The sequence below is a fragment of the Hydractinia symbiolongicarpus genome, chromosome 1 (assembly GCF_029227915.1).
Source record: "Hydractinia symbiolongicarpus strain clone_291-10 chromosome 1, HSymV2.1, whole genome shotgun sequence".
NCBI lineage: Eukaryota > Metazoa > Cnidaria > Hydrozoa > Anthoathecata > Hydractiniidae > Hydractinia > Hydractinia symbiolongicarpus.
The window spans coordinates 23,163,175-23,177,539 of NC_079875.1; the positions used below are offsets into that span (position 1 = coordinate 23,163,175).

Here is a 14,365-nt window from a genome sequence, read left to right on the forward strand (position 1 = left end):
ATGGGCTTCTCAATATTTTCATATTACGCAGAGGCATTGTCTTTATTATACGTCGATATCTGAGGAAGCGAACTGCGATCATGGCATGGGAAAGGGGTATAGCTATATACAGACATGCCTCCATTTTATTTCCCTATAGCACCTAGCAAGCGTCGTAATTTGATCCGGTTGTACAATCCGTTTATCATTCACCCTGTTGAGTGCCAGCTTATTTACCTCTCGTGTATAGACCTTATGTCCCTTATTTTTAATAAGCACCTGGCTCTTGTAGATATTACTGTCCTTTTTTTTCAGACACTGCTTGTAATCGTCGAAAGTGATGATTTTTCCGTGACGCACCTCTTTACACCCTTGGCTTTGCGAACACCGCCTTCTTTGGTAAGGTTCTTGTACGCATATAGCTTGGCCCTCAAGGTGATGAACTGTGTCATGATTTTGCCACCTAATTCGTCCTTCATCAAGCCTACCACCTTCTTGTTTTTGCCTATGGAGAGAGGTCTCCCATCATTTGCATTATAAGCACTTCTATCAAAGCGTTTCTCAACGTCTTGCGCAATATCCCTGTAGAAGTCCTCCGTTCGGATGTGGTACACAAAGGAGTCCGTGTCCATATAACAGAGCTGGAGCTTGCTACCGTATTTGGGCTGCATATAATCGTAATGAAACTCGTACATGATGAGATTTGACATATCCAGGATGGCTTGGCCGATGTATATGGGCTTATTCATTTTCACCTCGGTCTTGCCCATCTCTACACCTAGTAGGTTTTTACTGAACCTGCTACCACCCTTGAAATTAGGCTTCATTACGAGCTTCATGTACTTGTCCTCATTAGTAACCAGTTGGATGTTGCGGTGATTTCTGATATTTTCCTTGGTCTTGCCAAACACCGAAAGGTTCATCAGTTTATAAAAGTCCTTCTCGAAATCGTTCCTGGCAGTCGTTCTCAACCTCGTGTTGTGATCAATGTACCCCGCCAGCCATGCCTTCTGATTGAACCTGATGACCCTATGCACCTTCTTAAACTCAAGACCATGTTTTATAGCCTCGTAAAGGGCACTAATATGTAGCACATATTTACACTTGTTTTCCAATGCCTGTTGTCCCCAACAAGTTTTCTGATGAACCGCCTTTCGGTGAATGCCTCAACATTCTGCACCCAAATAAAACCATCAGTGGGCAGATCGTGACACCTATCCATGCAGGTTGTTGGCATCCAGATATTGTAGGTGGGAGGATTCAACCCCTGGATTCCATATACTTATTATTTGCTTTGGCATACCGGTGTACGGCCTGGGTTATACCTTCTCTTATACCCTTCTCGAACATGAGGAGCATGTCGGGGTCCGTAAGGAACTCTAGCCTTATACCCGTAAATTTCAGGGCTGCTTTCCAGGCCAAGCCAGGTGCGGAGTAGAAATGTTCGGGATCAAGCTTGTAATTGTCCAGGCAGACGCCTCGAAATGCCTCGAAGATGTCGGCCAATAGCAGAACGTCTATGGTCAGGTAGATGTCGTGATAGTCTCCCATGGTGACGTTATCACCCTCTGGGGTAATGATATTCCATACCTCTTTTGCATAGGCATAGTCCCTATCACTGATCCCCCTCATATTCAGCTTGCTGTAGAAGGACTCCTTGGGAGGTAGCTCCAGCTCTTCGAATCGCTGTCATCCATCCATGTACTCGTAGGGGTACACGCCCTTTCTCAGCATCAGCCTGAATACGTCATCTTTGTCGATAAATTTGGTCATGGACGGTACATTTGCCTTTACCTTGTCCTTATGAAGCTGCTTGCAAAACTTGCCATATACCCGACGTCTATGCCCTGGAATTCCAGGCATGTATCTGCACACTGCTCACATTTCATACCGTCGGCGTTTGTACCAATGAGGTTGCTTGCCAACTTATCCAGACTTGAGGCCATGAACCTGCAGCTATCGTTGAACCGTATCTCTATGGTCTTGTACTTCTCACCGTCACCATATCCCATGCCTTCAAGGGATACCTAGATTTTAACGTTGAAACTTATATATTTTCGGTATTTTCAGCAATACATCCGATGTCCTGGGTGTCGTACTTCTCGCCTAATTCCCGGATAAACAGATGTGCGTCATACCCCGATAAGTTGTGGAAGATGACAGGGATGTGGCTGGGTATCTTGTATTTGAGGTTACAATTGTTATGCGCTGCACCCCTATACAGACCTGTATAGTGACAATGGTCCCTGACTTTACGGTTATTCTTGCTGTCATCGAACGGTTCATGCAAATATGGCATTTCGATGCCTCATCATGTTCTCTTTTTAGGACCTCTGTTAGGGGCTTCATGTCCTGCTGTGGGTATGTATTGTATAGTCTTTTCACCTCATCCTCCAGATGGTTGACGAAGCGGGTTACACATTTCTCTCCCCTATAGACTTTCAGAGGATCCGGTACATCCCCATAGGCAAAGGTACTATAGGTGCACCAGCCGGATGGTATGTGCTTACTCAGCTTTTTGCTCTTTTTTCCTCTTGCATCTTCCACCGGGACCAGCAGACTCTCGAAGTATAGATGGCAAAGGGTACTTTGAATTGCTGTTGGCCATCCCTATAATATAGCCATTTTTCAGCCTCATTTGGCATCGTAATCTTGACTGCCCCGTGATCCTTGCAGTACCTATAATGCTTGTTCTTCGATTCAACCGTGGGGAAGGTCTGTAGGCAGTTTAGGCAAAAGTGCTACTACCCAGGACCCGTGAGAGACTTTTGGCAGCTGTATAATGTCTTTTTTTATAATATGTAAGGAGGAGTAGATTCACCTGCTTCTTACGTCCATTATGTACCGATCGGCGCAGGATGTTGATCCTCTTTCCCTCTATATACAAGACGTTCACCGCAATGTCGGGGTTGTTATCCTCGAATTTGCCCATGCTCTTAATACTTGTAGGAAACTCTATACCCTCCCAATTATACTGGACTACGTATGGTCTCAGCTTGCTGATTCTTTGTGGATCCCTTTCAATCTCCTCATGATGTAGGCCGGCGATGATATTCCAATTGAAACACTCCTCGTCTTCATTTTTTGGGTTAATAATGGCCTTCTTGGAGGCTATCCACTTGGGTGCTTCTATATACGATGAACCCCTCGTTAACCTCAGTTTGTGGAAGTCTACATCGAGGTGTAGGATTCGGGATATACTAAAGCCACTCCAGGGTAGGGTAGTGCAGAATTTTCCACACCTGCTTTGATTTGAGCAAACATCCCATCCAGCACGTCATCTATATCATTACCATGAAATACTGAGACCATATTGCTATGAAAGACCTTTTTTACTTCGATGTACTCCTCATTCTCATTAGCCCCCTTTATAGGTTTTTTCCACATTATCCATAGCGACATCTGTACCTTCGCTGACCCCATATCTTCTGCCTGCCTCTCAACCAGGATTTTCACGTTTGGTCGCACCATCCCGATATACCCATCAACGTCGGCACCTCCTATACCGGGAATTCGGAAACTCCTGAAGGTCCTGTGAAGAGCATGCTTATGCTCTTGGGGTGTGAAATCTGGACCTGGCTGTTCATGTAGATAGTCCTCGTTAGCCTCCTGTTCGACTTCATCATGCAGTGTAGGTCTTGTATTTGCTATCCTGCCATAAATTCCCATAACAGTACGTTTGAAGTCCGCATAGGCCCCCTTAACCACCTCCTTTATAGGCTTTGGAACAGCGTCCACAAGCCAGTTGTACCATTCCTGCATCTTGGATTTTAGACATCTCTTGGATCTCAAAAATATCCATGGCCTCCGGCGTTGGTAATATGGTTACCGGCCTTACGGGCTTTCGTTGTCCAGCCCTTTTGGCTGGCCTCTGCGGTACATCCAACATGGCAACCAATTCGGCTATACGTAGTCTATAATACCCTTTAAGTCTACGACCTTTTGCAATATCACGTAATTGTTTGACAGTGTATGAATCCATTCTTTCTTTTATTGTATGGATTTTATCATTGTCCGACGATTTCATAATGGTCAAAACTAACGCTGTTATTTCCCTCAGGGAAATTCTCCTGTCTTTACTGCGCATGCGTTGATTTTTAATGAATATTAGTATCATTAGGGAATTTCCCCTGTATGCGCGTTGATTTTAGGGAATTGCGCTAGAATCTTGATGACGTCATTGCGGTGAATAATAGGGACTAAGTCCTTGAATTATGTGGATCAATATGGACTAGGTCTTGGATAGTGACTATTAGGGGATTGTTGTGACTTGCTGTGACTTGCCGTGACGTCACGGCATTGCGCGTGCGCGACTGCGCTAGAACATACATTTCCCTATCTCTATTTCTGCGTCCCATCTAAATTTAGACCTGTTTTTAACCCCGGGTTTACCTCGTTATTTTACCTTGCTACATTCGAAAAATGCACCTCTCCTCACTTTGATATCATACTCGTGCGAGAAGAGTCAAAACCTACACTGTAATTGAAAGTATTTATATTTATTTTACCAAAAAATATAAATTATTTTACTATCACTGAAGAACACAATGGGCTGCCAGATTTCGTCTTTAATGATCTAGTTGGCTATCATCACTATGCACTCAAGAAGAGCACGCCTAACGTATGTAGTACCACAGTTTAACATAAATTAGTCAGATTCTAAAAATACTTTACTTTAAAGGGGCTACAAAAACGAGTTATAAATTTTCACTTTAGTGACTTACACGAAAGTCGACGTTTTGGCAAGAAGGAAAGTTTATGAGCAATGAGAAACAAACACAAACCGTCGCAGGCATAAACTTTCACAAGCCGTGAAGGTTTATACCCTAAAATTGATTTTTTTATCCATATTTCAAATTAACTACTTCAGAAACCTGTTTTAGGATGTGTTAGGGTAAAGTGAAATCAATTGCAAAGTATGTGATGAAGCTGGATTTTGGAGAGACTATAAAGTGTATGCCACCTAGAGATTTTGTTATTATGAGAGTTGGACTGTCATTTCATCATTTCATCAGTTCCTAACTATTTGATGTAGTCATAAGGAAATTTTATTACATATTATATAAGTCATAAATGTACTTAATCTGACGAATCCCATATAATTTTCAATTATAAATTAATGTTATTAGCGACTGTTTTTTCCTATAATAGAATATTGACAGGTTATAGCAGATGTGGCCATTTCTACTAAATTTACAGGGATATTTATTATTTAAAAGGCATGATCCAAAATGCTTTATCGCGGTAAGCGCTTTACTGTTTTTGCGACACCCTGTATACCCGTACTAAACGTCCCACACGCGGATTTGTAACACGCAGTCTACCTGCACTTAATCACTTAACTTGACGTTCAACACTGCGTCGTCCAGGTAGTTAAAAATAATGATATACAGTAAACTCTATATATTACAAATTCCCGCAATTTACATCTCAATTTAGCGAACTAAATTATGCCCTCATTTAGACACATTTACCAAACATTTTGATAGAACGAATTTTTTTGTGTTTCGTCAGGTTTTGTTATTTTGAATATTTACCGTAATAATATTTTAAACCTATCTTGTTTTTAAATAACAATTAATTGTTAATCGTTTTTTTTTTGTGCGACATTTGACAATATTAAAATTTTTGGTAATGTTTGATAATAATATATTTTATTTTATTTAATGGCTGTTTTGTCCTGCCGAACATATCAAACATGAAAAAAGGAAAGAAACTGTACCTACTGTTTATTCTCGTTGTTTTGGCAACGTTTAACATTACTTTTTATTAGTTTGCAAGCGATAAAAATTTTTTCGACAAACGTGTGACCAACAGACTCATATTTCGGCAACTTTTTACTTCAAAATGTAAACGATACCGCGTGTTTTTACTTGAGATTTGTGTCTTCTCTTAAAAACACACCACCCAAATACAATCAAAACAACATTTGCACGCCTGTTACTAACCTAAGTTGACGATTAATTTTGAAATTCATGGAGATATTCATGGAGATATTCATGGAGATATTCATGGAGATATTCATGGACATATTCATTAAGATATTCATGGAGATATTTATGGAGATATTCAAAGAGATATTTATGGAGATATTCATGGAGATATTCATGGAGATATTTATGGAGATATTCATAGACATATTCATGGAGATATTTATGGAGATATTCAAAGTGTCACAGAAAACCGATTTCATTCATTAACTCTCCCAGAATTCATTTTGAATAAATTTTCCAGAGCTTTTTATTATCCAAATTACAAGGAAGAATCTACGCCCTCAGTTCAAACAAAAGTTGAATATTCAATGAGCATTTTTTTCTCCAAGAAACAAGTTATGTGTGCTTTGGTAGTGTAATAACAGCAAACATCAAGTCAGCGTAATCCTGAATCCAGACTTTATACCATTATATGATGATATCATCAGTCGAAATGTTGAAACGACATTACATTGAAAAATACATACATTGATATATTCCTTTTTCATCCAAATTTGAAACACAAAGGTTTGATTGCATTTTATTATTGTATAATTCACAAAATATTTTGAATCTTTCATTTATCACATGTCCTTTTTATAGAAACACCTTCAATTTTAGCAAGCCAGGGTCGAATGGTCTTTTAGTATTAGCTTGTTATTAAAAACCGACATTATAAGCCCCTTCCAGTGTAAATTTTGGAATAGCGAGAAGGTGAATTTCCACATAAACAAACAATCAACAGCGATCGTAATGATTATTCCTCGATGACAGTCAGTATTCTTTTCATATCAAAATCATGTGAAGAAAGTCTTCTTTTTCTTTTTCTAGATATATGTTCTTCTAAATTGCTTCCCCATTTATTATTCTCTTTTTTTGTCTCTCTTACAGTCGATTCTTCTTGTATAGTATGCAACATGCTTTTGATTGATCGAGCACTTCGGTAAATATCTTGACGAAGACATTCTATTTTTTCCAAAATCTCTCGTCTATTCATTATTTTAATTTATATTATTAATATTATTATTTCTAGGTTATAAGCTCTTGATATGAATTACAAGAGACAATGTGATTTGTTCTTTCGAGCGTTTTTTTTTTTTGCAAATCAATGATGCGTGACATTTTATTTGCACGCAGCTGTGAAGAAATCTCCACAACACCTTGGGAATAAAAAAAAAAACATGCGTTACTCAAGTTTAAAGTGAAGCCCCCAACTATACACAATATACATTGGTATTTTTAACTTCTTTTTAACTCTTTAACTTTATCATGTTTGGCATACCCTGCAAACTGTTAAAAATTTTATTGCAACTTCATTTCGGGTTCCCCGCAGAGTTGATAATTTGCTGACAGGTGGCCCTGTAGATTTTTCCACGGGTTAATGACTAGTCTCTTTAATAATAGCCGTAATTTTGTCTGTTTGTAACGGAAACACGAAATGCGATATATAAAGGAGGGCGACCGCGTAAATTTTTCCAAAGGTTGATGACTGGTATTATAATAGCCGTATACGTCTGTCTGTCACGCAGAATAGTAACGCAACTAGCAAGACGCACGCAAAGTGGTATAAAAAGGACGGGCGAACCCGTGGATTATTCCACGGGCCAACGACTATTAACATTTTTTTTATTTTGCTGAATAATTTCATGTAAAAATTCACAAATTAATCTTGAGTGATGCAGAGTTAGGCGCTTACAACTTCGGTTTAAATAAACACGCAAGCAAGAGCCATGTCAAAGTTAAAGAGTCACCCGTCAATTTTATTTTACATTACGAGTTTGAAAATCTGTTAATAGTTTAAGTAAAAAATGCAGTCTATATACCCTGTCGTTGTAAAATTGTGAGCAAAAATTAACCTTGAGGTGTGCGTAAAATGCCTCATTGAATCAATAAACATTATACTTTTGCCTACGTTTATCTTACTGTGTAAGGTGTAGCTACCTAACTGCATTTAGCTAACATAATAAATAATATTTGAAAATTTTGTTGCATCTGACTGTATTTAGCTACTTTCACTTTTTAGCTAGAAGTAGTTAGGTAGCCACAAGCCAAGTTACCCATAATACCCTAGTCAAAGCGTGAGATTGGTATAACAGAACATATCTAGTATTTGATTTTGATTTCCGCGCTTCCATATTCAAAACATAAGGTAATTAAAACTCTCACACCAGATTTTAATTATATCAGTAAAGGAGAAAAAATCGCGGTATTAATGTTATCCCGAACTAACCGTGCACAGTATAGTTATATATGGTTAAGGCTATGTTTAAATATTATTTACATTTCAAATATTTTTAAAGACTTTGAGCTATATATAAATGCAAAATGTGTTTACTAACTTCATGCAGCAGCCAGCTACCTACCATAGTCCATCCTAACGATTTTACAAATGCCACTAGCTAGCTGAATATTACTTTTCCTATTTCTTATTTATTCAGACTGGTTGACAAAGTTTAATGTTGTCCTATTGTTGTCTATCTATAATGTAATAGGTAGCTACTGTTTTTATTTTGTAGCAAAAATAAAAATACATAGCATCTGAAATGTTGCAATGTGAACAGTCTGTGTTACTCCAGATATACTCCAGATTTTTACACTTATAAAAATTTTTGGAACTTGCTTGAGCGTATTAGTTTCTTCTTAATAATAACGGAGTATCCAGGATACGTCATTCGTGAGCAAAATCTAGAGTTTTTTCAGCCACAAAATTCTTTGATTGGAAGGTGAATTTATGTACAATCAGTTTCTACTTTTTACTATTACGTTTAATTGATGAGCTTATTCCGTGAAATATGAAAAGCTCGGTGACTGTTACTCCTATAACAGGACAACAACAGACTTTTAATTGTGTCTTATGCACAATCTGAAGTGACGATAAAGTTTGTTTGAAAAAAGTGCCAAAAAATACGCTCCACACTAAAACTTTTTTCTCTTGTCAATGAAACGCATAATGTCTACATCATTGTTAACACCGTGGTCAGCATCAACCATATTTTCTTTGGATATTACGAATGGTTTTTATAACTATAATCTAGTATAAAATGTGAGCACCTAAGCATCATAGATAGGACAAGAGATGGCACAGTGTGTTAGCTAGATAAACACCTTTCAGAAGTACTAAATTTAAGTTTGTATTCTTCCTAGATTGTGATAAAGATAAAGCTGTTTGAAACATGTCTAAAAGTAAAAATGATTTGATGAGATTTGGAGTACCACGAGCAAAAACAAGAAATGTCTGTTCTAAGAAGTTGTTTATTAAGGAATTATTATAAGAATTGTGTGTCCTTATATTTGAGATATAGCTTAGCATTGTTACACCTGTCATGAACATCTTGAGTATCTTTCAGAGTGAGACGATTACCCAGTTCCAAAAATTTCACGATATTTCTTGTATATGCTCTGAATTTATGAATCGGGTTGCTCATTCTCTGGGTGATAAAAATTATAAGTACTAGTTATCGCCAGATACAGAGTACAAATTGGATGTATTTTTACAAGTTCTGAGATTTTGTGCCAGTATTTTTCCAACCCTTTAGGCATGGAATAATATGACTGTTTAGGATTAAAAAAATTATCATGTGAATTTCGCACTAATACTTTTCTTTAAACTCAAAACATTAGTGTCAACGGTGCAGACGAACATAATTTCAGGTAAAGGTCGTGAAATTTTTTTACCGCTCTTATGATACTCATATTTTGATATTTCTACGAATTCCTTAAATATCCATACCACTCACTAACCATCTAGTAACTCATTCACAGTCATTCTAATGTTCTAACTTGGTATTATATTTATAAAGCGTGCGAAATCACATGGACACCCTCCCATTTAACTACATGCTAGTAAAAACACTTCATTGATGGAAATGTGCACTGTACACATATAATTTTTTACACATAAAAACACCAGTACATTTAAAATACATGTTTTAAAACAATAAAAAGTATGTTTATGTCTCCGCTCAATTGTCATGAGCGATTAGTCACCGGATGTTAACAAATACCTTTGAAAAACACATAACAAAACCCTTGTATTTTTATTGCCAACTTAAGTTTGTGGTTTTAAAGACTCTAAATTTATCCGAAGTAAAATCTCTAATTATAACCAACACGCAAGCACCATGTGAACATACTCTTTTGGGGACATCTTCTGTCGCTAAAATGCAACACGATTAATTTTTTTTTAATACAAAATCTAACTTCGCTCTTAAAAAGTTATAAGGTCCTATGAGCAAAATTAAAAAGCAACGGCTGTTTTTAAGTAAGGAGATATTTCATTGGAAACTACCGAAACTTACTTCATATTCCTCATTAAGGAGTAAGTTCAAATGATCACCCCCAAACACGTTCACTTATGTTGATATATTATCTGCAGATAATTCTGTTTGCCTTTCGGTCCATACAAACTAACGTGTACGTAAATCCGTGTACATGGCCAACACTAAAATAAGTGCTCCCTAACCTGCTCATCTTACTTAAAGTTACTGTAACTACTAAATAAGCCTCGGGGGCTTATCTCTTAGAATGTCGTTCGACGTAGGGGGCTTATTGGGAGAAAATTAGTAGAAGCGGTGGGGATTTGATAAATTGGCAACTGGGAACCCTCCATTTAAAAATATTTATGCCACAAAAAAATAGAGGCATGTTTGTCTAAGGCGCAAAATAAAAACATATTGTACTTTGTATAATGTCTTCATTTTTTTTCTTTCTTTTTTGTTGTTCTTGTTGCAGTTGTTGCCGCTGCTTATCCCTGTTTCTGTCTCATCATCGGATTATTTCGGTTGTATATTGAATAAATCCGTTTTCATAATCCTGCAGGAAGTAGCTAAATAAAATAAAAGATATTTTTTAAATATCATTTTACAAGAGGATTGACCGGTTATTAAATGCAATCAATTTGGACGATTTACTGAGGCTGATTTTATTTAAATTTTAGCATATTCTTTCATAATTGTTAGGGTTTTTTTATGAAAGAGAAAGAAATATTAAGTCATTTCATTGATTGATAAATTTCTAAAATCACTGTTTAGAGAGTGCGCTGTTAGCCATACCAGAGCATCAAAACCTAATTTTCTACCTTCGTCACTAAAACGTGACCCATCCACTTTTATCTACACGTTTACGTTGCGACCTAGTTGTACACGTACGCAATCTAATTTACCCCTCTTATTAGCACCAGATTTAACACGCCAATCGCAGTAGCCAGGTGACCCAGCATAATTGTATCTTACTGCCAAGAAATTGGAATAGTTAAGGTGGGAAAAATTACGCTATGTATCAAACGATTTTTCAGCGTATTCTGACCGCGCTTTTTGATTGGTTAATTCTATTCTATTGCTATTTCTCGAATGCTCAATATCGGAAAATCCTTTGTTTTGAGCGCGAATGGTCTCACTTACTCGAACAAATATAATTAATTCTTGTATTATTAAAGGGTAAGATGTGACCACGCTGATTTTGTGCTCATTGGTTTTTTGTAATTCAGGGTTTGCTATGAGGTGGATTTGAATTTTAGGAATTTTCTGTGACATTTGTTTGCGTCCAAGCTTTTTTTTGAGAGAAACTTAATTTGATATCCTCAAAGAAAGCTTAGTTAACTAGGCTATAATCACAGGAAAATTTGTAACCATATATAATATTAATTATAATTAATTAATATTATAGACATTGTGGAGGAGTGCACAACTTAGCTATCATTCTCTTCTAATTTTAACGTCAGCATAAACCGATGTTGAAATCAATCAAACTTACAAAGAAGCAGTGCTGTATATTTACAAAGAAGCAGTGTTTAACAGAAAATAGTAATGCTGGGATGGACAAACCTTCTTCGTGTAAAATTTTAAAACAAACTAATACACGCCATATTTAACGACGGATTGAGGCTGTTTCAGATTATGTTACTCGGGACTCGGGAGTAGAAGTAAGGTGTTTGGTGGAATATGGAATTTTATTTGCTGTATTTTTAATGAGTAAAGTTGATTCTTATTTGTGACTTTTTCTCGATTTCTTTAAAATTCGAGTCATTAAAAGCCTCAGTTATTAACTTTGGTAGGTTCATATGATAGATAAGTACTACTACTCCTGCTACTACTACTACTACTAGGGCGAAATAAAAAATATATACAAATACAAATAAGAAACACCAACTTAATACCAAATATTTCTCAAAATATTTCGCGCTCTTTATGAGAACCAGTAAAATGACTTGACCCTCAGTGGTTAAAGTTTTACAATCACTTTAGTTTTCATATACCATATGCATCAATCAAATACCATACCTCTCAGAGCTTTAGATATTGGCTATTACTCGAAACTACCCCTAGAAATCTCTGTGAAATACTTATAATCGGAAAAGATTATAATTTTCGATAGGATTATCCTTATAACTTACAAGACAACTTTTTCGTCGAAGGGTATCTTCCTGAAAATTTTGGTTACGTACCCGAAAACCGGAAAAAACGGATTTTCGGGCAATTTTTGGTCTTTATTCATGCGAACTATGTAAAACCGGAAAATATGTTAAATAACTTTTATTTGGATGTCAGAAACTTTAAACAGAATGTAAAAATTCGCTCTGGGACGAAAGTAATTGAATTTTAAGCAAAGAGTGGTGTATTAGACAAATTTCAAGCTTCCGATGACGTCACAGAAAAAGTGCTGACATAAGAAAAAATTTATTGATGCCATTTTGTTTCTTGACGTACTATATGTGTGGCAAGTTTGATTCAAATTTGACTGGAATAAGATATCCCAAGAGCGCAGTCAACGCCCTCCTACCTTTAAGAATAAAATCAAACACGAAGAACTTTCACCTTGCAATTATTTTCGTCTTCATGGATTCATAAACAACATAATTACAATACAAGAACTTAAGCAACGTTGAATCTGAGATAAAAGTTCGTATTGCTTAAAAAAAAGTAAAAAAAAACCAACAAAAAAAGAAGAACAATAAAAAATTAAATAGGTTGCTTTTTCAATTTTATATTTACAAAACATTCAAAAATACTTTTAGTGACAGGACAACCTCTAGTGCTCTAATATAAGAAAAAGATATAGCAGGTCCATTTATTTAGCACATATGATGATATTTTTGGTACTTTTGCGTAAGTCAAGAGGCAAGAATACAAATTCAATATTACCGAATTTCGTAACGCGCTTGTGGGACAAATTTTAGCCTGTTTTTGTTTGACTCGATAGCCCAGTCAAGTTTCTCGGTCACTTTCTCACAAAGAATTATTTGTGTCATAAGGACAAAGGCAGAAATGTGTAACGTTCTCCTAATTCTTTGCATATTATACTAACGTCTAACTTTTAAATAATGTGTTGATATGGTGCAGCTAGTCCTCTCAGCGGTATATTAACTTTATTACAAAGCTTCAAGTAAGAACAACCTACAGTTATTAACTTTTACAAAGTTCAAAGTTGGATATCATACAAAGGCTATTTTTAGCTATGTGGCCTGTGAAAGTGAGCATGGACTGAAGTACTTGTTAAAGTATACATAACACATCTTTTCGTTATAATCAACCTTCAAGGTATAAATTAAATATAGCTAGATGAATGAAACCACCAATGTAAAATGTATGCTTGGCTATGGCTAGCTACCTAGAACAAGGGTAAACAAGAAGGACAACCAAACATGAATTAGGGCTAGCTAATTGTAGCGAAAGTAGAAAAAATGGATAATCCAATATCAAGCTGAAAGAATCAAGATATGGATAATCATCAAAGGCCATTGTCAAATTTGGACAAAATGTTATTAAAAATGCCACAACTGCATATGTAGGAGCTTATTGTCTTAATTACGTGATTATCTAAAAGCGATACGTTGGTAGTAACGATACGTTGGTAGTAGCCATACGTTGGTAGTAACTCAATTTTTTGTCAGACTTGCAAGCATTGGGTACATAAGAAGTGCAGTAGTATTAGTGGAGGGTTAAGAACTGACATTCAGTTTGTATGCAAGCGTTGCAAAGGTGAGATTATAGAGAATGAAGTATTTCCGGCTTTAATGATGTACAACAGTGGCTCGTTAGAGATAGTTGAGAACTTCTGTTACTTAGGTGATATGTTGGGCAGTGAAGGGGTGTTGGAAGAAGTGTTACTTGCAGGATAGGTTCTGCTTGGAAAAAGTTCAGAGAGTTACTTCCTTTGTTGACTAGCAGAGTCCTGTCAATTGAGGTAAAAGGTAGGTTGTATGAGGCCTGTGTAAGAAGTGTTATGTTGTACGGTAGTGAGACATGGGCAGTGAAGCAGGAAGATCTTGACCGTTTAGAAAGGAATGATATGAGAATGGTTAGGTGGATGTGTAACGCCAGTCTGAGTTGTGGAACATGTGTGTGAGCTTCTCCATCTTTCCAGTGCATAATCTTCATTCCCACATCCAGAAAAAGCACAATGTCTAGCCATGTTTT

General features: G+C 36.6%; 1 protein-coding gene across 1 annotated transcript; it reads right to left on the bottom strand.

The window, feature by feature from the left end:
* Window positions 1–290: 290 nt before the first annotated feature.
* LOC130613782 (uncharacterized) lies at window positions 291–1,216 on the bottom strand. The gene is made up of 2 exons (XM_057435156.1): window positions 1,128–1,216; window positions 291–1,059 (listed from the first exon to the last, which is right to left on the bottom strand). Exons 1-2 carry the CDS (start codon window positions 1,214–1,216, stop codon window positions 291–293), a joined length of 858 nt encoding a protein of 285 aa, XP_057291139.1.
* Window positions 1,217–14,365: the final 13,149 nt, after the last annotated feature.